We start from the raw sequence: 25,659 nt of genomic DNA, 5'->3' as shown, positions 1-25,659 counted from the left end.
TGCCTGCGGATGTTGCGGCTCCACAGGACCAGCCGGGAAATCTGTGGTCTGAGGGATGTCCTGCCATCCCCTTCAGAGCAACCCTTCTGCTCCTCCTCCTCCAGTCCTCCCACCTTGGAAGCATCTATCTCATCCAGTTAGCTTTTCCTAGTCTCCATCCCTTGCCCCTTCCATCCCAGCCTGCCCTGCTTAGCAGATACCGTATCTCTGCTGCCAGAGGTATCAGTTATTGATATATTTATATATCTCTCTCTATAAAAATATATGTATTGTATTATACCCATCCTGCCCAAGCCTGAAATTTCTAGGAACAGCTTCAGCAGGGTCTAGTCAGGAAAACTTAAGGAATGGCACAGAACAGCAAATTCCCTTCTATTTCTCACGTACAACATGCGCGTTATCAAATTTAACAAATGCAGCATCTTTACACTTAACCTGAGATACTGTTGAGCCTTTCTCCTACAGGAGATTCCTCTGCAAAGGCCTCAAGGACTGCACGTGTCCCAGGCGCTGGTAGATACCAGTTTGCATGTACCTCTTTGCTTACACCTTTTTTCCCCCCTTTTCCTAGTTAAACTTTTATTATTGCATCCTTGAAAATGTGCTCATCTGCCCATGGCAGCTCATTTGTCATCTCAGCTCAGTTTGGAATCAGGCATCAAGATGCATAAAGAAAGATATATAAAGAAACGTGAAGACAGATAGAACAGGCGGTGTCAGCTAGAGATACAACTTTATCAGGGTAATTTAATGTTCTAAATCACAACCTAAAGGTTTGCGACTTAAATAATACCAGGCAGATGTCCAGAAATTCAGTTACTTCGCTCTAAAGTGAACTGTGAATCGAAATGTAAATCATGCATTGTTTTTTCCTTTTTCTAAGTGGCTCTAACTGCATTATCCTAAAATTAAGTCCTACATTTGTCTGTCTGAAGGCTGGTTTCTCCTAATGAGATGAGCTATACCGGTCCTGCGGGAGAAGCAAAGGCAGGGACCGCAGTCCTGGCTCCACGTGCTCTTAGAAACCTGAACGCGCTGAGCTGGGCCACGGCTTCCAATAGTTACCGCCAAGAACAAAGGAATTCTTCAGATAGACTGAATATTAAACTTTCCCTGGGAGACTTTGAAGAAAAATTAATGCGGTTGGCCTGGAAAACATACAGGGAGAGCCTCAAGGATGGGCAGCAGCCTGCAAAGTCCCCTTTTGCTAGAGAAAAGGGAGTTTCACTGGGAAAGGCATGCTCGAATGAAACAGAAGTTTGTGACATGGGGGAGGCAAACTTGGCATCATTATTCGTTGCTCTCTTCATACCAAAACTGAAACCCACCCATTAAAACAAACCAAAAAGGGTTTTTTTTTCAGTAGTGCCCAGTCAGATGGGGAAACTTGTTGCTTTAAGGTACACAAAGACCAAACACGTAAATAGATTTAGAAAGAACTGGACAAACTCATGGACAAGAACATTCATTGGTGGCTACTGAAGCCCATCCCGGGATGGCTCTGAGCTGCCGGCTGGAAATCCCCAGGGAAAGCCGGAGGAGGGAGGAGCGGATAGACAGGAGCTTTGGGCTGAGGCTCCTTCCCAGCGCTCCTGGGGTTTGGGTTCTCCGGGACAGAGGAGAAAACGGGCAAAGGAAGGTACCTACGGCACCTTCTGCCTGGAAGAGCAAATAAACATAAGTAGAAAGAGATCTTCTGAAAGTGTTCATGTCACAAAAATAGCTGGGATTGCTTAAATACAGCTAACTTTTTAAACATACGTTTTTCTTTCTTACCTCATTAACCATTTTACACATTTAGCTGTCATTTCAGTAAGGTAAGGGACATGACTGAAATCTGTGGGTGACTAAGAAAACCTTATATTTGGAGGAAGAAGAGCAAAAGAGAGTCTTAGGAAGAAACACAGCAAGGAGGGTCTGCTGCAAGAGCCCAAAGATTTGGGGAGCAATGGGACAAAACTACCGTCATCCTGGGACTGGGCACTACAGAAATAAGAGCCAGATCTCAAACAGGAAAAGATAATCCAGGGATCCCTGTAGAGAAAGGTAACATACAATGCTGCTTCACACAGGGAAGGGCTATGGAATATAAGCATTACATTCCACATATAATAAGCGTAATATTCCATATATTCCATTTATGGTTGGACTCGATGATCTCAAAGGTCCCTTCCAACCATGAAGATTCTGTGATTCTATACCTATATTTTATATCTATTAATATTGCATAGTTGTTGGTCCATCCCTTCACCACCAGCTTCAATGAAACATCCAGCAAGGGCTCCTCCACTTCCCTCCAGCTTTTGGAAGAAAACCGTAAGATGTGTACGGACTGAGCAAGATGGAGCATCTTAGGCAAAGATTTAACACAATTTACATCTAAGACCAAAAAAAAATACTTTGAAAGAACGATTTTTAATGGCTTCAAAGTAAATAGTAAAAGCTCTTTCAAGCCCATGAGAAATAAGGACAACAATGGAGCGTTGGTGGGACCTGCAAACAACCAAGATGCAACAGGAGAATTCAAGGAAAAAAACAGTAATAGAAGAAATGCTGAACAGATTATTTTCATCTCCCTTGCCGTGATATTTTACAAGGGATTAGTCAGAAAAATTGGCTCCAACTGAAGTGTCAATGTAAAGGCTTTAAAATAAATCAACAGAAAGAAAAATAAAGAAGAGCCAACTGAAGTTTCTAAGAGCCCACAAGAAACTCAAACACAAAATGGTCTAACTTGTAACTGCAGAGTAAAACCGACTGCTTAGACCAAAAGAAGGTAGAAAATATTAAAAACCAATACTGAAAACAAAGTTCCATGAATTCAAAGAGCCACCAGATTTTAAATCTGACTTCTCTATTAGGAAGGACAAGAAAGAGCAATATACATATGGATAAATATACCATCTTGCACAACCAACACCGCTTTTTTGGAGGAAAGCATGTCTTGCAAATCAGAATTCTTTCAAAACCACTGATGAGCACATTGACACAGGAGATCCAGTAAATACGATGGATTTCTACTCTCAGCTTTCAACAAAGCCACCTCCCGAAGGCTCTTAAAGAAACTAAACTGCCTTCAGGTAACAGGGAAGTGAGGATATTCTTGCAGATTAAGAAACGATTAAGAGAGGGGCTACAAGAGCAGGAATTAATAGTTAGCTTTGTAAGGCAGGAGTATTACCAGCAAAACCCCAGCTGTGCAGCTCTGTGCCGTTCAACGTACTCATACACGGCCTGGAAAAAGACACGGTACAGGCTGAGGTTGTGGTGTTTGGCAAGATCCTGATTCAGGATAATAAAATATAATGTTATGTGTAATGAGCAGCTCTTGTCACATGAACTTGCTGGGCAATAAATGCCATACAGGCAACCAACAGGGGGAAAAAAGCCATCAATACAGACAAGCGGGCTCTCAGTCACCTAACAGGCAGCCCAGAAAGAGGAGAAAACCTGCAGTAATTAGCTGGCAACCTGAGCTGATGGTTAAGCAGCAGAACAAGCCCCTCAAGAAAACCCCAATCGCGGGCAACGACTGGGCAAAGAGCAGAGACAATCCAGAAGCCCGTTATGTCCCTCCGTGAATTCACGACACACCTGTGTTTTGGATACAGAGCAAAGGTGTGGCAAGTCCATCAAGAAAGAGCATCAAGGTCAACAGAAGTGAAGAGATGTCAGAAAGAGCAGAGGGTGGTTCCTTTAGAGGAAAAACTCAGTAAATGTGGATTCTCCAGGTTGGAAAAGGGACCACCGCAGCGGGGTAAGATGCAGGCTACAAAAACCCAAACAACAGGGCAGAAAGGCTTTCATCTGGCAACAAGAGAAGGAGGGAGGACCACAGTGGGTCTTGAGGGAGCAGAGGAGCACCGTGACCCAGATGTGTAACATCACTGGGCCAGGCCAAGCCTCCAGGAAAGGCTGGGCCACTTCACAGAGAAGAATGAACTCAGGCTTCCTAAATACTCAGCGCTGCATCCAGCACTGCAACGACTGGGAAAAATATCATATATGTTTTTCTAGTCCTTCCAAGGAAATCCTTAGAGTCTTTGCTGGGTGCTGGAGACGGGACTATTGCACAGATGAGCGTTTGGTCTGAACAAGAACAGATGTTTTCAAGTTCTTATGCAAAACACTGAACAACTTATTCCCAGGAACATGATGAAACTCCTCCAAATCTGGAAGGGCACCGTTCATCCGAGACACTTCTGCATTGTGCTTTAACTGAATGAAGTAGCTGAATGAATGAATCCAGGCTTCAAGAGAGGTTCCAAGCAACTAATCAATGATGGACAACGGTTTGAGGCAAGAGCAAGGGAACACCCAATGAAAATCCCAGGAAAAGAAATTAAAACAGGTAAGGGGAGTCCATCCCTGCAGAGCAGGTAGCGAGCGAGCAGCCGGGGAAAGGCACGCAAGGAGGTGGCTTCAGCAGGTTCATGACTGCACGGACAACAGGTTCATCAATAGCTGCTTGAAGAACCAGGCAGAGATGTCCCCTCCAACCTCACTAACGCGACAGTCCCGGCTGCTGGGCCAGTACGAAGCTGCAGAAATTGGGAACAGGATTGTAAACCAGGACTTGGAAAAGACGCTGCTTTGAGTGGTGAGCTGTTCCCCCGCTCACAAGCCCACCCCTGTACTGGAGACATCGCGAAAGACGGCAGCCTTTTGATGGATTGATTCTAACTCTGGTGAAGAGCGTGTTTATTGTTAGAGTTAATCTCCTCAAACTTTCTCAGCGTGTTTCTGCGGAGAACAATTCCGCACTGGAAGGCAAAGGGACAGAATGATGAAGTACAGCCTTTTCACATCCTTCTGGTGGGATTCTTACAATCTAAGATTGTAAATCTTAGATTATTGAATAAACTTCCAGGAACGGGTATCTCAGCGAGTATAATTATATCTCGCAAAGCATCTAGTGTAACCGATAGGCTGGAGCCTTCTCTGAGAGAATCCCAGCCAGACTTTATAGTCTAAATTCTAGCACAAACTCACGCTGTTCTGACGGAATAGAGCTCTCTGAAACGGCAGACTGGAAATTCTGTTTCTATGTTAAGAGGAGTGGAAAAACTTGCACCATCTCGGTATTCACAGCCGATGATCTTCCCAAATTATGAGGAAGTGACATGGCTGGATAAAAGGCATATTCTTCTTATGCCGCGCGAGAGTTCACCACCCTCCTGTAACTGGAAGCTTAACATTCTTGTAAAACACACAGCGCAGTATTATGGGACTGCTCTGGTAATAAAATTACTGTGAAACCAGCGCCTCAAGGGGAAACGCACATGATGTTTCTCCTGGAAAAGCTGCATGTCGCAGTGCATAATGTCATACAAACAACGTGTCACGAGAAGGGAAAGCAGCGAGCGGGATTAGCGCGGGCATCAGACGGAGAGGATTGACTCGCAGAGCATGTGCCGAAGGCTCACACATCACACCGCTTCAGACCTCGGAAAAGACAAAGCCAACGCTTAGCATCCAATTAACCGCTGCCGATGCCATCCTGGAGTCCCTGGGAAGGACCATCCTCGCTCACGGGGACCGGGATGGAGGCACATCCAACGGCTTCCTCGGGAAAATCAAGGAAGAGGGAGTGCGTGCCCGGACCTCAGGGGAGGTTCCCGGCTTTAGGACTTGCATCGAGATCCAGGAAATACTTTTGCAGCCCTGAGTGCAGACACAGCTCAGCAGTACCACTTGTTGAACGTTTACAGCTGCTAAAAAAAAATAAATCTGCGTCTTTGTATTCTAATTCACACACTGGGCTTTTCAGGAGATGAATCCAGATGACAATCTGGATGCCTTTTTTAACATGGGAAATTTAGGTACTTTTCTGGGTGGCTCCCGGAGGCACAAGGACCGGAGGCTGAATTCGCACCCCTACCTCGCTACAACCCTCTGCAAGATTTTGCATCCCTCAATGTTATCTGCAAGGGTCCTACATAACGGCTGTAAAGACGGCTGAATTAAATTTGACTCTTATTAGACTTCTTTTGGGGGAGAAAGAGAGAGTGACTTCCCTACGTCATGCGCGCAGAAGCAGGGACACAGTGTAAAGGAAGAACTCTCAATGGAATGGCAAGATTGAGCCCAGAAATGCTATCCTGAAACGGGATCTGTTTTTCTCAGACAGTGACAAATTAAGAAGCGACCGTATTTAGTTTCTTCTTTGTTCAGAGATCTCGAAAAATATGATGCCCATGTGTTAATGTTTGAACCCACCCTCCATTCTTACTGCATTAGTCCTGCTCGCAGTCATTCAATACAGAATCATGTGTGTAATCCGAAACATGTGTCCAGCGATGTGTTCCCTATTTACCAATTATTTAATTAGCTTTATTTGCTCTTTGAGATACAGGCAAAGCTGTATTTTTTTTTTATTTCCTGTATTTAAGTATGAACCGGTATTTGCCAAATATTTAAGTATATAGAGGCATGCTCTTAATTTAGAGTCACTCTCAGCATCGTCAGAGGTGGCTCTCTCCCTTACAGGGACACGCTGCCATCGCCACTTCCCCACCACCACGTGGAAACCCAGCAAAGAACCGAAGGGGCTGAATGTCGTGACACAGAAGTATCACCTCACGCGGCGGTGCAGGTGGTTAAATCACTACAGACAGTAAAATCCGACTTCCAAAACCAGCTAATTTACAAAAAGGAGTAGTAGGAAAATGCACGAGCGAAGGAGGTGAAGGTCAACCATGATGTATTTATTTCCACGAAATTCGTGCTATCTCTCTGCATCTACTGAACTGAGACACTAGTCCTTCTGCACTCACCATCCAATAACCCTCCCCCTGGATTTCAGCTCTATGATTTTTAGCTCTTAGGTGCCAGCGGAGTGCGAGGGGATCCAGGAGGGAAAGGGAGAGCCTTTTGCCGCAGCCCCCGACCCCAACTCACCCATGATACTGTCCGTCCCATTGGCAGGGGGTGTGCAAGAGGACGCGCTGTAATGATTTGTGCCACTGCGGTGGAAGGTGGACATCGGAGGAAGACTGGAATTGATGTCTGCTGAGGAGTGTGATGGGTAGCTCTGTGGCAAAAAGAATAAAAAAAAAAGATGTTTGAATTATTATGAACATGGAAAGCAGCACTCTGCTCATACTCCCCCAGTCCCAAGTGCTGTCGTACTTCACCCATCCCAGAGAAACAAAATACTGCCCTAAGACTAAGGGGGGGAGCGTATTTTTCTACCCAAATTTGACATCTTCTGGAAGAGACACAGCATACACCTATTTGATAGGGATAAATATCCACAGTGGAAGGTTCATCACTGATGATGGTACCACAGAGGCGCAATGAGAAGAAATTAAGAAAGAAAAGTTAGATGATGTATCAAGCAAACCTTTTTGACTGGATGGAGGTAAAGCCTTCCAAGGAAAGAGGCGGAAACCCCACATTGCTTTTGACATTAAAAATAAGATGTGACTACAAGCAGTGCACGGCTGATATTATAAAACTGGCCATAAGGAAACACAGAGGCACCCCCAGTAATCAACCGGGTCAATTTTCCCTCCCGTTGCAGTGCCCGTGCGACAGGCGATGGAAAATGTGATGGATCAAGTTCTCCACAAAAGCGTGGGACGAGCATCTGGGCAGCACACACGAGACTTTGGCGGCTATGTGGCCCCACCAACCCAAACCCTCCTTACTGGGACACAACATCGCTGTGGTCAGAAGTTTTGCTGAGTTTGCTTTACTCTAAACCTGGCTTACATTAGTGCTGTTTGTCACTGCTGAATAGGTCCTAGACCATGCCCAGCTTTTATCTCTACCACAGCGCCGCCCCCAGCAGAGAGAGGTCCCGCAGAAGACCCTCTAGGTTTTGGACACTCTGATAGGAAGCCTCCTCAGAAACACGGGCAGCTGGAGACACGTGGTGGTACCTGGCCCAGGATCAGGGCATTGAAGTGTTAGAGCAAGATCATCTCCATGTCCTCTGCCTCCGTAGGTGGCTGCCTGAAAACATCCTTCCTTTCATTTGTACTATTTAATTACTTTTTCAGGATTTCTTGTAATTAAGTGCCAAGTAACTGAATACCTGAAAGTTATCTCCAAGAACGTAAACAACATAGCCCAAACCCACTTTTCTTATCCACGGAAAAACGACCATTCACTCTGGCTGAGGTCTAAATAACATTTTCAGGCTTAACCCATCATGACCCACTCCAGGACTTCAGCCCCAAACCCAAGGGGCTGGAATGGCCCAGGGGAACAGCGTGTCTCATGGGATGGAGAAAGGAGGAGACCAGGCATGCTCGGGTCAGTAGCGTGAACACCAGAGACTCCGTCTCCTCTGCTCAACGGCTCTTCCATGGCACCTATGGAAGAGCCGGTTTGGGATTTTCTCTTTTCTCTCAAACCCCTATGGCCAAATAGTTTAGGAAAAACATGGGATCTGAATATAACCTGACAGGGAACTGTTCTCTGTATTCAGTGCGTCTGTTTAGAAAATCACCGATATGCCTGAGAAAGTAAAAATAATAAACAGCAGCTTTTCTGTCTTTCTTTTGCTATATGCATTTTCTCGACAGGTCACCGAGAATTTAAGGGCGTTTGCAGGGAACCCAACTGAAATCACTCAAACTTTCCTCGACGAGCTGACCACTCATGGACGCTCCAGCTGACCACAAGCTGCTGACCTCTCATGGATGCTCCAGCAGAAATTATGCAAGGAGTATTTAAAATATCATTGCCTCCCTTCTGTCCCAGTGTTACTTAAAAAACAGAAGGCTCTGCCAGTCCAGATATACATAATAAATGATCAATATGAGCATCGTTGGCACTGAGGACCTAAAACTTGGGCTGGTATCAGTGATCCTCACTGTCTCCAAAATTTAGGATAAATATAATGATACCTACATAGAAAATAATTTTGGGGATTTTAGGTGGCAATCCCTACCCATTTTACACCGCAGGAATATTTTATCTCTTCATAAAAAACCCCTACGTTTTACAAAACCAAGAACTTCAGAATGGAGGTAAACTTAAAAGCAAAAACGTTTGCAGACTTGCCCCATGAAGAAGACACGCTGCTTTCTTACCTCTACCCTGAGCCGACACCATGAGAAGCCACCTAATTCTGATGAATGAGCACCAGTGGAGATAACAAATTAGATTAAATTGGGTTTTAAGAGTTACGCTCAATTTTTATTATATATGCTTGTCACTTCCGAGCAACACTAAGTTTGCTTAGTGCCTTAATTATGCCTTTTATAAGGACATGATTAAGCAGTTTTTGAGGCAATTTCTTTTGCTTTTGACTTCCTATTAATTTTACATAGCAGTGTGCTAACCTCGTTAAATGTGAGACTTTAAAGATTTGTTTTGCAAATTAATTTTCAGTTTGCAAGAGCGAGTTTAATTCTTCTTATTCCCCCAAAGATGGTCCTGCGAGACTTTACAGCAACGGACTCCTTGCCCCCCTTATTCCTCATCACTCTTCCTTTTTAACGGTCCTCAAGAATGAGAAGTAGAGGCACAGGATAGAAAAACATTACTTGTAATGTTTTAGACATTTTGAGAAAAATTACTTTACTTTAGCTGCCTGTTCCATTTCTTTACCTCTAACTTAAAAACAAAACAAAACCAAAAAACTGAATTGATGGAACCCAGTGTTATTTCTACATCATCGATTCAGCCGTGATATTAGGAGAACATCCCCTAAGCTGTACTCGGATCAGATTTAATTCCAATTTTATTCCGTTCCAATACAATAGATGGAATCGGTCCCAGCAACTTCCTCCTGCTCGGGATCAGGATGTACCAGAGAAAAATTAAAAAAACTGCCTTTTTTTTAAAGCAGAAAATTGATGCTAGATAGTTATCTATAAACGCAGACCAGCAGAGGACACTGACTGCCATAAATTCTAAACACCAAAAAGCAGGAGCGGGTGTGGCTCATTGGAGGGCTGGTGGCCAGAGGACAAGCAGAGGGTACAGCCATGGGCTCAACCCTCTTCTTGCAACCTCGGCTGGAGGAACAGTCTGCAGGACCATTTTTTCCTCCTCTTTTCCCTTCCCGGTTGTACGAGGAGAGGCTGTGATCCCTACAGGGGTGCTGATCTCCAGTGGGAAGAGGTACTGCCCACAGGTGAAGATCGCCAGGACCTCACCACCACCCTTCCAAGGGCAGTGGTGGCCGCCTCTGCTCCGCGGGCTTCCCAGCCTTGGCTACCCTTCAGTTTAAAACTTGCCTTCTCTCAGAGAACACTGAATAAAATCCCTAATGGATTCCTCAAACACGTTTTTGTGGAGTTGGGAGCACAGAGAACATGTTGGGTCCCATCCCTGGAGGTGTCCAAGGCCAGGCTGGACGGGGCTTTGAGCAACCTGGTCTAGTGGGAGGTGTCCCTGCCCAGGGACAGGATGGTCTTTAAGGTCCCTTCCAACCCGAACCATTCTATGATTCTATGATTTTGGGGGCCCAACTGGAAGCCATATCGGTGCCGTGAGTGTGTGGGTGCAATGTGCCCCCCATGCCTTACCAAGCGGTCGTGCGGGTGCAGGCTGCAGTAGCTGCTGGACTGGGGGATGTGGGAAGAGTTGCCCAGCATCCCCCCGTAGCCAGGCTGGTTCATCCCGCTGGAGGAGCTCCACGGGTCGCTGCTGTGATGGCCATCTGCAACACAGGAGGGAAACACCACACTGGCTTTGGGCAAACTCCATCCTAACCACCCTAACGAGGCTACGTCGCTCCAGCCTACGGCCCTGAACTTTAATACAAATGAAGCTGAACTGAGCAACAGCGGATTCTGGTGTCATCCTGCAACCCTTCATTAGAGCCACATCACTTCGGCTTCAAAGTGTCCTGCTGCTTTACTCCTGCTCTGGTATCATAAATTCAAGTGCATAAACTCCCTTATAACAAATTTCACCAGAGACCAAAGTCTGAATATTGAAACAAAATGCACCGAACCCTACAGAATGAGGATGGGTAACGAGCTTTGGAGAAGCCTCAACCTGGTAAACGATGGGATAATTCCCAAACTTTGAGAGTATCTTCTACTGGAAAAATGCCAACGTGTTAACAAAAAAAAAAAGGAAAAAGAAAAAAAAGGTAACTTTTCCATAACGATCAGCAGACCTGGAAGACGGGCATTTGGGCTGGAAAAGTTGTCTTTTTTTTTTTTTTTTAAACTACAGGAGTTGGTCTAATAAAAAATTATTCTGTCTCACCTACAGCCCTGCCTTATTTATACACTTCAAACAGCCCGGCGGCAGCGGCTCTTCTAGCATCACCTTCCCGTGGCTGTTTGAACAGTCATTTAACTCAGATTTATGTCTTCAATAGGAATCTGCGAGAAGATAACATTTAAAACCGCAGAATGGCTAAGAACTACAAAGGGTAAATATTTGATATCATTAGAACCCTATTAATCCCCAGCTTTATAACTCTGCGGGAGTTTCATTGCAGGTTGCTCTTTGGGAGGTATTTATTCACGTTTTAAGCCAAGAGCGCCGTTTTCTTCTCAGCCATGGGCCATACTTCCCACCACCGCTCAGGAAATGGTCCAGATGCAGATCCCCCACCCAGGAGGTGACCAAAGGGGTTGGTGCTTCCAACGGCCCATGACCTTCAGGTGGAGGGGACACAAAATGGGCTGTGGGTTGTTTTTTTGCTCCTAAGTGTATATATATGTTAATATAGAATAAAATTCAATCCCTTGCCATGCAAATACTTCAGCCTAGCAGTCCTGCTGAATTAAACAGATTTACTCACCCTTTACTAAAGCAGAGTATATGTAGAAGTGTTTAAAAACTAATTATTTTGCCCTAGATGTAAGAAAAGATGAGTACCCTAATCATGCATGGATTTTTTCCAAACTGTAGGGATTTTATTCACCAAGTTATATCAAATTTCACCATACTTGCACGTAATCACTGCGAGAAATACAACGTGGTAGCAGCGAATACATGAAAACTATTAACCCATCCTCAAATGAAACATCTTCATTATAAAAGGTTGCTCTAATTCCATGTGCATGCAAACAGAATACTTGTAGAACTTCACGTAGGAGAAAAACTCTCTTATTAACATAAAACAACAATGCCCAAAGTATATACCCAAATTTGTGTGCATTTAGTATCTGCATAATATAGGTGCAGAGGCTGGAAAGACGCTTCCAGCAGCTCAGGTGATAAGAGGCTGGAAGTTATTCATGACGCTGGGGATCCACCGCGGGATCAAACCAAGATGTTCATAATGGTCAAAGGAAGGTCTTCATTTTAATGGTAATGGCACAGCCCAGGAGATGATATTGCAGCGCGTCTCGACTGCACATAAACCAACACCCAAACACAGAAAAAGTAGGCAAAACAGGTTTCCTTTTGAAAGCGAGTTCTTACCTTGCATGAAGAAGGAGCTGGGAAAAGTGCTGGCTGCTGGTTTTGAGGATGGATAACCTGGTGAATCCCTATTGTAGTCGGCAGTGCTTGCTGACGGGGCATAAACCTAAGGAAAAAAAGACTAATTTAGTACGCCTTTAGCAGGAAGCAGGAAAGAAATATTGAGTTTTTACCTCGCTCGGTATAAATCAGTTCACAACACCACATAATTCTTCTCTCAGAACACAAAAACCTCAGTATACGTGTGACTGGAAAATAAATTTGAAGCTTCAAAAGAAACTCCAGCCTGACATTTTCCAGCTTTAAACAAGGGTATTTGCAAGGTATTTGTCAAACTATGTATTTCTGTAAATAAAACGAACAAACAGATGTACATATGTTCTTCCTAGAGCATTACGGAGCTTAAAATAAACAGGAACTCGAAACAATGCTGATTTTCTCGTATGAAAGCGCAGAGACTTTACCCTCTTAAGAACAAAACTGAAAGCCCAGCGAGGAAGTCAAAAACTTTATTTCCCGAACTTAAATAAATAAATAAATAAAATTTAGAAAAACAGCATTATCAAGAGCGCTGAAAATTACAACCATATCTGGGGATATTAAATTCCCATGGATCAAGCGCTTTCCAGAGAAGCTTGAAAGGACTATTAAAAAACCTGGATCTACACAAGACCACCAACACAGCGTGTGCACGCACCAGGGGAAAAACTCCTCCTTTCCAAGGACTTATTATATTTGTCCGTGCAGTAAACTCGGTACGTGTGCCAAAACACTAATTTACTTACATTTGTTTACTAATACACCAGAGCTTTCTGCAACTTGCCTTTTAGAAAATATCTGCTGGATTCCTTCCTTTAGTTTAGCCCAACCAGGAGAGCGTTTAAAACCAAAACAACCCCCCCCCTTCCCCCCAAAAAATCTCCCCTCCCCCCCCCCCCCCCCAAATAAAAAACCCCACCCCAGGCTGATAAGGTAATTTATTATTTCCAGGGTGGTTTATTCCCTCTGCCTCTCTCTGCTCCTCGGCGCTTTGTCTGGGCGCTGGAGGTGCCTCTCTCCAGATGGTCAGGAAGACCGAAGCACTGTCATCTCCTTGATGAAAATGGATACCTTCCTGCCTCCATTTTGAAGCAGGCAGCGGATCACAAAATTGGCAGAGCGCCTGCTCCGATGTTCGCCGGTCACGGCGGAAAAAAAAAAAAAAAGGGGAAGAGAAATCCCCCGGCGGGTTGGGGAGAGCCTGGCCCTCCTCTGCCAGCAGCCCCCCGCCGGGGCAGGGGGAGCGAAGGGCTCGGGGAAAAGAGAAGAAGAACCCACCCAAAACCCAAAGGCTGGGGGGTCCTGGGTGACGTCCCCGCACGCCTCGGGGCTCCAGAACCTGAGAGAGGAGCGGGGATGTGGGACATCGTGTCCCCGGGTGGCTCTGACTGAGCTTGACCATCGCTGTCAGCAGCAGCTCCGTGGCTGGGATGAGCCCAACGTTACAAGGAGGGTAACCCAAGGAGGGTTTGGGGTGCTCAGGAGAAATGCCCCACCACCTGGGGTGCCCCAGGGAAGCCTGGAGACTATTTGGATGGGTAAAACAAGAGGCAAGGCAGCTCTGCACCCAACTGGCCAAAGCACCCCTCCGCGAAGCCACCAGCGGAGGCACTGGGTGGGATGCCACCACTGCCATCGCTCTGGTATCACGTAAGGGTACCTTCTACTGATGTCTAAGTATTTAACTGGATTAAAGGTACAAAGAGCAAGTGTTGGGTCCTGCACTGAGGAAGGAATAACTCCATGCACTGGTACAGGTAGGGGTTGACCTGCTGGAAAGCAGCTCTGCAGAGAGGGACCTGGGAGTCCTGGTGGACAACAAGTTAACCATGAGCCAACAATGTGCCCTCCTGGCCCCATCTGGAGCACTGGGACCAGTTCTGGGCTCCCCAGTTCAAGAAAGACAAGGAACTATTGGAGAGAGTCCAGCAGAGGCTACAAAGATGATGAGGTACTGGAGCATCTCTCTTCTAAGGAAAGGCTGAGGGACCTGGGGCTGTTCAGCTGGAGAAGACTGAGAGGGGACCTCATCAATATCTGAGCAATATCTAAAGGGCAGGTGGCAAGAGGATGGGGCCAGACTCTTCTCAGTGGTGACAGGACAAGGGGCAATGGGCACAAACTGGAACACAGGAGATTCCATCTCAACATGAAGAGGAACTTCTTTCGGGGGTATCTCACCCTAATCTCTGGCTTTTTCTCTGTTCCTGCAGCCATCCAACCTTACTGCCTTCAGACGTGACTCCAGCTCAACCAAAATTACACCCGGAAACAGCCCCCTCCCGCTGAGGGAAATTTGGCTTTTCACCTCAGCTTCCTGCAGTCCCTGGGTTACAAAGGTCTAACAGCTGTAAAGAAAATAGGGATGGATTTTACGCCTCTCACTGATTTTTCCCCTAATTTATGAGTTCGCTTCATTGCCTGGTGTCAAACTGGACCCTAAAGCAGCAGGGTGAGGGTCTCCAAGGTGAGTGCCTGAGCTGACACCGTCCCCGTGTGACGGGGCTCCACAGGGACACAGCAAGGGGAGACACGCCAGGACAAGGTGACAATTCCACCCGGGTCACGTGCCTCCAGGGACCCTTTTTTAATTTCCTCTGTGGTTGTGTAAAGACGCCGAACGAAGGCTTCGGCACAATCCAGCCCCGTTCCCCTGGGTGCTGGGAAGGAGAAGCAAAGCACCAGGAGGAGCAGGGGAGGGTGGACGGAGGCCGGCGGGCACGAAGGGACGGGAAAAATAGCCAAAATAAATGCCAGCCTACAAAGTGTCATGTAACTGGGTGTAACTCTTCCTCGCCAAAGGCAGACACTTGATTTATTCTTCTGTTGGTTTTACAGCTGAATTTTCACACGGGGAAAGCCACGGGGCTGAAGCAAATTAACTCGTTTTGCTGTGACAGGCTCAGGCATAGGAAAAATTTGAGGAGATACAAGGTAGCTTTTTTTTTTAAAAAGAAAACCTGTATTTCCTGAAGAAGTGTCACTCTTTCGACATAAATATTCATTATTTTCCGATTTTGATCACAGTGGGATTCTCGTGCTATCACGACATTAGCGAAGAGCGCGGATGGAAACCCCTCTCGTGTTAAAACGTGCAGAAGTCCCCAGATTGGTTTCCCTGGGTATCATCGGGACCGCGGGATTTTCAACAGGCAATAGAGAGAGCGTAGGAGAAGATTAACTGGATGAGCAATATTCCGACTGGCCCCTGTCCTCTCGTCATCCTTCCACCACAAAAAAAAAAAAAAAAAAAAAATCTTTAAAAAGGCAAGAAGTTGCATTATTTAATCACGTCGATAAATCTGCCCGTAAACGCTTGCCAGATGATTTTGCAGAGAAGGAATTGCCCCGATAACCCCATTTGAACAGAGACATAAATTATCATGAGTAAGTGTTGATAAAGAAAACAACCCAATAACTTGATCCGGAATAGTGAAAGTAAAAGGGGTTAAATTTATGGCATTGGTAAAAGCGGTAATATGCTGTCTGCAAAAAGGCAAAAGAGAGTAAACCGCAGATGTGTACAAGTGACTTTCTGATTTGACAGAAAATATATTATAGATTTAAAGATGTTAATATTCTTAAAAGAGAGCCTGAATTTAGAAAATCACTCTGACTCACGCTGGGAGGTTTGAAGAGATGATGAATAATGATCTGGGAAAAAACACGCCATTCTGTAATATGACATGATGAAAAAATTATCACATTGTTGCCGTTTTTGGGAGCCTGCCCGCAAGTTCCAAACACCTTTTCTTCTACAATTCTTCCGTAAAGCTCGCTGTCCTGGGAACACATTTCCAACAACTTCAATTTTTCAGTATTTAAGAGACTCGGTTAAGCAGAGCTGCGAGACCCCTGGATGCTTGTGGGTTGGATGGACCATGGTGCCATGCTCAAGTCTTGGGGGGGCCGGGAGGCCACCAAATAAAGGACAAACGGCCTTGAAAACACCTATTAATGGGTCATATTAGCTATTGAGAACCAGGGACGTGGCGGCAAGGGCTGGCTGAGGGATGCGGCCACCCCTCGTAGACATCACCGGTGCGGAGGTCTGTGCTTGGCCAAGTACCGGGAGATGCCTCCAGCAGGGAGGCTCCGTGGGACAGGCCACCTCCCCGACCCACCGCGCTCTCTCCGTCGGGCTGGCTAGGGGCACAGCTGCAGGTGCTCGGAAACCCGGCCCCAGCAAGGAGATGTGAGAAATCACCTTTTCCCCTTCCGTCCTGGCTCTTCTCCTCAGCTCCCTCCGCCTCTCTTCCGCTCTCAGGCACCGGTTATACCCTTGCCAGAAGATTTCCAATTTCCCCTCAAATTGAAACCTGTCTCTGTTTTCCTGCTCGCGAGATGCTCGGAGCGAGGCAGGCGGGACGGGAGGGCATCCCTGCCGTGCGATGGCGTGCAATGGGGCTCAGCCATCCCAGCCCTCCCACGCAAGGCGAAATTAGGAAAAAAAAAAAAAAAAAAAAAAAAAATCTATTGCCTGGCACCCACGGCACAAGCGTAAAGCACCGGCTGTGACACACAGTCGTGACTGAGAGCCGCGCGGTTCCATCCACAGAGCAACCCATTTAAATAGGTACCTGCTATAAGGAAACATTTGTGAAGGGAACAAACCCATCAATCAGCAACCCAGGGACTTTAAAATCCACGGTGAAACTCCTTTAAAATTAAGATCTCCGAGAGAACATTTATTAAATTATAAGTGCATTACTGAACGGCAAAGCGCACCGGCTATCGGAGCTGTCAGGAGGAATAAACCTCCTCCTCCTCCTCGCTGGAACAAGCTGCTCTGCGTTACCAGATGTCAGCTTCCAAAGGGGGGGGAACTCTCTTAAGAGGGTACCTGCCAGAGGGGGTCTCGGAGCCCCTTCCACCCACCTCCGCCTCGGTGGGACATGGAGGCTTTGGCTAACTGGACTGGACGCACGCGAGCCACGGGCTGCAAATTGTGCCAAATTCCTTGGTCAGAAGGTGGGTCACCTTGGTCAGAAGATGGACGTGAGACCCTGCCCAGGGTGGCACAGCCCTGGGCAGCAGCAGGGACGCCCAGAGCAGGCAGGGGGAATCGCTCTCACCAGCAACACTAAAAAAATATATAGTTCTTCAAAAAGTTTAAATAAAATCACTGTTCCTTCCTTTACAACCAGTTGAGGGATGCCCTCGGCTGCTGTCCTCGCTCCTCCCAGCTCTGCCATCAGACCCGCGACTGCTCTGCCAGGCTAGGGATGAATTTCCCTAGCTTTTAGTTAAAAAAAACCAAACAAACAAAAAAACCCACCACAACGTTCTGTACTTTAACATGTGCGAGGAGCAGCCCCCTCTTTCCGCGGGGCTGACCTGCTCCAGGTTTCCAGCAGAAGGGCACTTTTCAAACCGCAGGTCCCTAATTTCAGCCACATGTTGCTCACGGGACGGGGAGGAAGAGGAGGAGGAGGAGGAGGAGGAGGAGGAGGCGGGGGGAGGGGGGAGAGAGGAAGAGGAGCGGGCGCGGGGGCTGATGAAAAGCGCAGCCCGGCCAGTGAAGCACATTACCATCCCGGCCTGGAAGGGGCCGGAAGGAAAACCCACCCACCTCACCCCGTGTTTTATTCTATCAACCTGCAATTGCCAGCGATCAAAACCAGATGTCGGCTTCTTCCAGATCTTTCTCGCAGGACAAACACGCCAAGGGCCCGGGGCCTGGCGTTGCCATCAAATGGTAATTGAGACCATATGAGCCCCGGCACAGAAAAGCACATGCGAGCCGCCCCCCCGGCCCCGGGAGAGGTATGAAATTGCAGGTCCCGCTGAGCCGTTAAGTGCACGGTGCACCGTGAAAAACAAGTGTACGTGGCCGGGGTAAGCACCTGCGCGGCGGGACCCGGGGGGGGTCACGGCCGAGGCGGGGGGGGGTGTGTGTGTGTGTGTGCGAGTGCTGCGGAGGGGATGCCAGCGCAGGTGTGAGACCGGTCACGCACCCCCCTCCGTCGCCTCCGCATCGCAGCTCGTGCCACCGCCATTAACCGGCACCGGTTCTACAGCACGCGTGGCTTTGAGCACTGAGAAGAGCCTGGCAGGGGTTGGAAGGGACCTCTGGAGATGGAGATCGTCTCCTCCAACCCCCTGCCACCAAAGCAGGTCCACCCAGAGCAGGTCCCACAGGAACGTGTCCAGGCGGGGTTGGAATGTCTCCAGAGAAGGAGACTCCACCACCTCTCTGGGCAGCCTCTTCCAGGGCTCTGCCACCCTCACAGGAAAGAAGTTCCTCCTCATGTTGAGATGGAATTTCCCGTGTCCCAGTTTGTGCCCATTGCCCCTTTGTCACCAGGCACCACTGAAAAAAGACTGGCCCCATCCTCTTGCCACCCGCGCTTTAGATACTGCTCAGGATCGATGAGGTCCTCTCTCAGTCTGCCCTTCTCCAGCTGAACAGCCCCAGGTCTCTCAGCCTTTCTCAGCAGAGAGATGCTCCAGTCCCTCACCAGCTCCATAGCCTCTGCTGGACTCTCTCCAGCATTTCCCTGTCCTTCTTGAACTGGGGAGCCCAGAACTGGACCCAGTAGTGCAGACGTGGCCCCACCAGGGCAGAGCAGAGGTGGAGGATGACCTCCCTCCACCCGCTGGTCGTGCTCTTCTTAATGACCTCCAGGAGACCATTTGCTTTCTTGGCCACAAGGGCCCATTGCCCGATCTGGGCTGCAGGCTTTGTAGGTTTAGCCCCCTGACCATCTCGTCTCCTGCTTCTCATGTTTATTAGAAAAACCTGAGTGAGACCCACTGACTGTCACCTTGCACCTTTTCGTGCAGGGTGGCACCCGGGATGTGAGTCCGGATGTCCTCCCTCACCATTGCGGGTCCGGGCAGAACGTCCCGCTCCCCTCCCGCTGCGGCGCGGGCAGAGCTTTCCTTCCCCTCCCACAAACGCCACCGAGTAGGAACTTGCACAGCCTGACGTCGACTCCAAAGCCACTACAAAGTGCCAGCTTCACGAACCGCAGCTCGTTTTGAGGCGGAAGGCTGAAACCAGGACGAAAGCACCTCTTTGCCGCTCCCCCCGGGAAGCACGGCTCGCACAAGGAGCTGCCCCGCGCTCACCGTGCCCTAAACGTTAACTGCCTGCCTCTTTTTAATTTTTTTTTCCCCTCCTCATCCCACCCTATACGATCCTCTAAGTCCGCAGATCCTGTTCAGTTCAAATGTCTTCCAGATGGGCCCGCTGAAATGCTGCAGCTCGTGAACGCCCAAAGTTAAAAAGGGGTCAACTAAATTAGAGGGAAAAAAAAAAAAAAATATAAAATTACAACATGATGTCATCCTTGCGCAGTAATACACACTCGGAAAAGGCAACAATAACATAAATAGACCCGGAGATTTTCTATTCGGACTCTGATTCCTTGGTGGCATTTGTCTTTATCCTGGATCATTGCCAAAGCAGCGGGAGAGCAAAGGCCACCACCCCCAGCCGGGTCGAGACCCGCAGGTGGATTCCGCTCTAACTTGACACCGTTCTTCTGGGATCCTACACGACCAGGAGGCAGAGCTCACCCGATGGTCCCACCAAAACACAACTGTTTCCGAAAGGCAATGGAATCACAGAATCACAGAATTGTTTAGGTTGGAAAGGACCTTTCAGATCATTGAGTGCAACCATCGACCTCAAATTAGGTTGACCTCAACCTCAACATCAAATTAGGGAAAGAGAAGGAAGAACAAGAGGAACAAGAAGAGGAGAACATCGAGGAGTGGCTAAGGAGAGATTGGGAGGTGGCCACCTACGGCAAGGGGGAAAAAAAATCCAGAGAGAGGGAAATTTAATAACTAAGTGGCAATGGGCCATAGTGATGGGCACAGCAGAAAGACCTCCATGTTTTTAAGATTATATCACAGAAGGGACAAAGCAGAGGGGGATGCCTGGGATTCCCAGCACCACCAGCCATGAGACCAGCCAAGACATGTCTTTGCCATTTAGGGACTTTTCTTTACTTCCTTCCTTTTTTAAAGCCACCAGATCTCAGGGATGTGAGATCAGCCTCCATCGAGTCACGGGGACGGGAGCAGGGAGTGTTGGGAACCGGAGACCTGACCTTCAGGCTTGAGCACAGCTCTGGTCATGCTTCTCCAGGACATGAGCCCTGCTGGCTGAAGGGATGGGAAGACACGCCAGCACCGAAGATGCAGCAGAGGATGTGGAAAAACGAGAAAATTATACATTTTGGAGATGCTGACACTATGAAAGCCAACAAGGAGCTGGCAACTCAAAAGTCGGGTAACTTACCCGATCTGGGTGACACCAACACACAACCCTGGTGGTGACACTGGTTAGACTGGCCTCACTGCGGTGGGTCTCAGGAAAGGACCCCAAGGATGTAGAGGTCAACAGAGAGGAGCAGGAGACATGTCCAGGAGGAGAAGCAAGAGAACAAATTGGAGAGGGAGTGGGCAGGAAGAAAGGACAAAGAGAGACGAGAAAAACCAGGAGAGATGGGACGAAATTCAGAAAATAAGCCAACATCCCCCAGTTCCCAGGATTTCAGCAGCTGCAGGCGCTCAGGAAGGCAGGGCCAGGCCTCCAGAAAGCAATAAAGAGGCAGCAGAGGAAAAAGAGTGGGAAAGGAGAAATAAAAGTGATGACGAAAAGAACAAAGGTGCCACTTGGCCGAGTTCCAGCGGCCGTTTCCATACGTGAATTCTAATTCACATTTCATGTAAGATAGCATGGTTTTAAGCATTTTTGGCTTTTTTTTTTTTTTGTTTTTAGTACAGGAGTTCCCAGAAGAGACAGAAAAAAAGGAAAAGGACTATTTCATGTGTTTTCCTTCTTTCGCGATCTGCTTTCTAACTTCCTTTTCTCCGCTGCGTTTATTGAGAACCATTTTGTGTTGGTTTGTTGGTATTTTTTAAATTTTTCTATGCTCTGTTTACAAATCCACACAGAGACAGTGAATGTATCAGGCATCTGCCCATATTTTCCCCTCAAATCTCTCCGCAAGAAAAGAGCCTTAATTTTGCAATCTTCCAGAGCTTCTGGTCATTATCGCCCTAGCACAGTGGGATCAAATAATTTAAAGCATAAAATTCATTAATTAGACCTTATCTGTTTGCCTAAAGTCCTGACGTGAGTCCTAGTGGGTTGTAGACCCAGAGATGAACCCCCATGGTGGGTATCAACCGCCAGAGCCGATCGCGGGGAAAGAGGGGACAGAACTGGGCACACTGGGAGGGGCTGGGACAACCCAAAGGAAACCGTGCTTCACCAGAGAGTACCAGGGATGGCTGAGGACTGAGGCTGGTGGAGCATCCCCAGGAACTCTTCTACTCCACCTAGGACATCAAGCCTGCCATCAAGGACCTTGCTCTCCAGCTCCAGCCCATCCCGGCACCAGCAAGAACCACAGAACCGAATCACTTAGGTTGGAAAAGACCTCCAAAAACATCGTGTCCAACCATAAACCCAGCACTGCCAAGTCCACCACTAAACCACGTCCCTCAGCACCACATCAACAGCCGGGATTTCGTCCAGTGAATTGGGGAACTCGGGGATAAACTGAGTGCTCAACCAACTCCAGTGGAAACGAAGGTTTCAGCGAGGAGCAGGAAGGAGCCCAGACCAGATTCCACCTTCCAGCAGTTGGATTTTTTGGTGGGTCCTGATCAGAACCCAGCGCCTCAGACCCATCCGGGTGCCAAAGGAAGTGCTGTGCCCTCCACGGAAATGGCTTCATCCCCGGGAGCGGTGGGAAAGGGGGGGACACAGGGGTTTCAGGTGCCGAGACACAATAAAAACAATGAGGAAAGAAAATGTTTGCTTTTTATGTCAGCAGAGATGTCAGTACCCATTAATAAATCTATCTGCTAAATCTACTCTTATTCATGTGGGACATCACCAAGTTAAAGTAAAATAAATTATCTTTAATTAAATGGAATTGTCGTCTTCCTCCTGCTATCATCCCCAATTATTACATCCTAATCAGCCCTTTTGGGAGAAGGCATGAGGGAAGGCTGAAAGGCACATTTACTATAAACAATTTCTCTCTCTGTCAAGAGATGGAAATTTTATTTTAATTATTGTTTAGGACTATGATTTTCACCCAGTTTCTGATGAAAGGGATTAAAAGTTGAAAATGCCATCATTCAAAGCAAGAAAGAAATCTGTTCATGTCATCGCCGCGGAGCAATTTCCTCCTCGTCCCTCCTACAATTAAAGCCCAGAGCAAGGCAGAAGCAGTTAGGAAATATGCAAGTCATTTGCTGAAACTTCTTTATTATGATTTCCAGCGGGAGATTTACGTTATAAAATATTTTGACCCCAAAAGAGGAGGTAAATGCATGAAGTTGGGTGGGAAGGGGATGCTCGGAGGCCAGCACCGAGCGAGGACCTGGGCTACAAAGATCTGCCCCAGTTCCCGCGGCGGCACGAGGCTTAAATAAGAAGTTCGAACCCCTTTAATTTCATTTTTTGGGGATGGATCGCACCGGGAAAGCAGCCTGCGAACTTTCTGCAGCGCTCGCCTACGCCGGGGAGAGGTTTTGAGCAAACATGATTAATACCGAGAGTAGCAGGGCTGGGCGAGCCTGCCCGCTTTAACTGCGAACGCGGGAAATTCAGAAGGTTGAGCCGCAGATTTGGGCTCGGCCGAGTCTGACTCAAACTCCAACTCCGTCATGTGAGGAGGGGCGGGTTCAAATGGGAAAGGAAAGTAAAAAAAAAAATAAAATAATAAATTAATACCGCCGTCAAGCTCCAGCGGTTGAGAGCCCGAGCCGCTCGCAGCTGTATTTGAGGAGCTGGAGTTTGCCAGTGTTTAAAAAGCACTTTGAATGAAGGGGACTCTCGGGGGCTGATGCTCAAACACGCTCCCGCGTTGTGTCTTCCCCATCGCCACGACTGCACGTCAATGCAGCGCTTGTGCCCGCGACTCCGCTTCCATCCTTTGTACCCAGCCGGGCTGCGCCGTCACCGGTAATTGTGCCCACAAATTAGGCACGCACAAAAACCAGCCCAGAATCCAGGCGTACGAGGCAGAATAGCGTCAGAGACTCAAACACCCCAAAAACGGGGGCTCCCGGGCAAAGCGCTGGGCTCCAGGTGACACGGGACAGACCCGGGGGGGGGTGGGGGGGTGGAACCGGCAAGGACACCCATAGGAAACCCTACCCAACAGCCCAAAAACTTCAAAAAAAACCCACCCCCCTAACCAACCAACCAAACCTCCTAAACATAGTTTTCTTCCACAGCTTATCTGCTAAATAATAAGGGATTATAAAAATTATACATGCTATAGCTTAAATACATCTTTAAGGCCCCTTCCAGCCCAAACCATTCTATGATTCTATTTAAAGGAAAGTGAATGATAAATACAGATATTTTGAAAATCTCAGCTTGCTTCATCTTTATTATAAAGAGAGCTCTGCTGATCAAAAACTCAGTATTGTTTTAAAATGTCCTTTATTCCGCTAGCCGTGTTCTGGCTCGATTTAGCTTTAAGAAAAGCTGATTTTTCACAAAACCGAGCATTTTCATCTTTCTCTTTGGTTCGAGCTCACTTCTGAAGTGATCGCACTATTAAGTAAATAATAAAAATGTAACCCAAAATGTTCTTTAGAGGACACCTCACGACCGTTCACTGAACCGTGCCCTTCCTGAGCGTCACGGCCACTTACCAGAAACCTTCTAAGATGTCATCCTTAAAATAACCCCCCGAGCAAACTTTGCATCGTCTTTTTCTGCAGTTATTGCTGTTGAGCATCACCCGAAGTTAAAGCTGCGCTTCCCTAATTAAAGCAAAGGCCCTGCACGGGTTTTAAAGCACGTCCCTCTCCCTGCCAATTCCGATCTCGCTTTGCTTGGCGACTGCGGAGTCCCCGAACACCCTCCCCACCACTGCTGCCCAATTACCAAACGAGATATATTTCACATAATGCCGGAATTATTCACCAGAGAGAAAAATACAGATTATGACAAGAAATGGAACGAGGTGGGAACCACCGAATCCTGATTAATTAATGCAACTTTTTTTTTTTTTTTTTTTTTTTTTTTAATGCACTTTTCAGGGTGTAGCACTGTTTTCAGTTAACACTGCTTTGAATTGCCGCCTACAGAAGTTAAAAAAAAAAAAAAAGGGGGGGGGGGGGGGGGGAAGAAAGAAACCACAGCTATACAAGCCTGCTGACTTCTTATAAAAGAACCAGTTTTAAACTTGTTTACACTACTGATTCCAAATGAATTCAAGATGGTGGCTAGTTAAAGAAAGGGAGACCATGCCAAGGATTCTGATCAAAGAACTTCAATTCAACAATGTTCAGTTTTAATTGACCGCTAATTAAGCTACATTAGTCAAAGAAAAGTCTATATCACTTCTGAGTAATGAAGAAAAGAATTCGTTTAACCCTGTCCTGGCCCTCCTGCAGCCAGCCCGCAGAAAAGCAGCTTCTCAAGTATCAGCCTTGGAACAACTTCCAGTATTAATACGCCAAAAAAATGTTTTAAAGAGGGAAAAAAGTGTCGGCGGAGGGCGAGCTCTCCCAGCTCACATTCCTTCTGCCTGCCAGGCAGGGGCTGTTCCGTCCCGCCGGGAATAAGTGACCCCGGGGTGGGGGGGGTGCAGAAAATCCCGAGAGCTCCTGGTGCTTGGCATGGGAGAGGGCAGAGGGAGAGACATACGTGTGTGTGCGGATACTTCTATGCCCACGTATTTTGGTCTAACGACAGAAAACTCTACGGAAAGGTCCCCCGCGAGCAGAAGAGGCTCCCGAGCATCTCCGGTGACCTGCGGGGATGCTGCGGTCCCCTCCTCGATGGTACAACCGCTCTGGTCTGAGGATGCCAAAGGAAACCTGCACCTAATGAAAAGTGGGCTGCAAAATTAGGCTCTGAAACGCGTGAGGGAATGAAATACTGGTTTTCAATTTAGTCTTTATGTCCTTTAAAAGTCTGCAGGATCAGATAAAATAAAGGACCCCAACGGAGGCGGAGATGAGCTTGCTTGGAGCAGGAAGGTGAGCCACGGGAACGCTGAGCGACGGCCCGGGGACGGGCCAGCAGGTTTTAAGAAAGGCTGAAAGTCGGGAATATTCCTGTTTCGCCGTTCAGGGAGAGGAGTTTGCACGATGCAGCGAAGCAACGCCCCGGCTCCGCAGCTCCCGAGCGCCCCAGCACCCTCTGAGGAGGGGCTGTACTTGTGGCCTTAACTTGCATTATATTTTATCCTAATGATTTTTGGCAACAAAACTACTGCATTTCATAGAATAGAATTTAATGAGTACCATATCTTTTTTTAACATTCTGCCAAACGC

At 47.4% G+C, this 25,659-nt stretch overlaps 1 protein-coding gene across 2 annotated transcripts in view; it reads right to left on the bottom strand.

The window, feature by feature from the left end:
- Positions 1–25,659, bottom strand: part of LOC141476556 (transcription factor 4-like) — a 226,530-nt gene that overhangs the window by 26,498 nt on the left and 174,373 nt on the right. For both annotated transcript variants that reach the window (XM_074165245.1, XM_074165246.1), the window contains 3 exons: positions 12,349–12,454; positions 10,488–10,621; positions 6,901–7,033 (listed from right to left, as the gene is read on the bottom strand). In XM_074165245.1, coding sequence (XP_074021346.1) covers positions 6,901–7,033; positions 10,488–10,621; positions 12,349–12,454 — 373 coding nt within the window. The remainder of the gene's footprint in view (positions 1–6,900; positions 7,034–10,487; positions 10,622–12,348; positions 12,455–25,659) is intronic.

This window comes from Numenius arquata, chromosome W (assembly GCF_964106895.1).
Source record: "Numenius arquata chromosome W, bNumArq3.hap1.1, whole genome shotgun sequence".
Classification (NCBI taxonomy): Eukaryota; Metazoa; Chordata; class Aves; order Charadriiformes; family Scolopacidae; genus Numenius; species Numenius arquata.
This window is presented reverse-complemented; position numbering and strand designations above follow the sequence as displayed.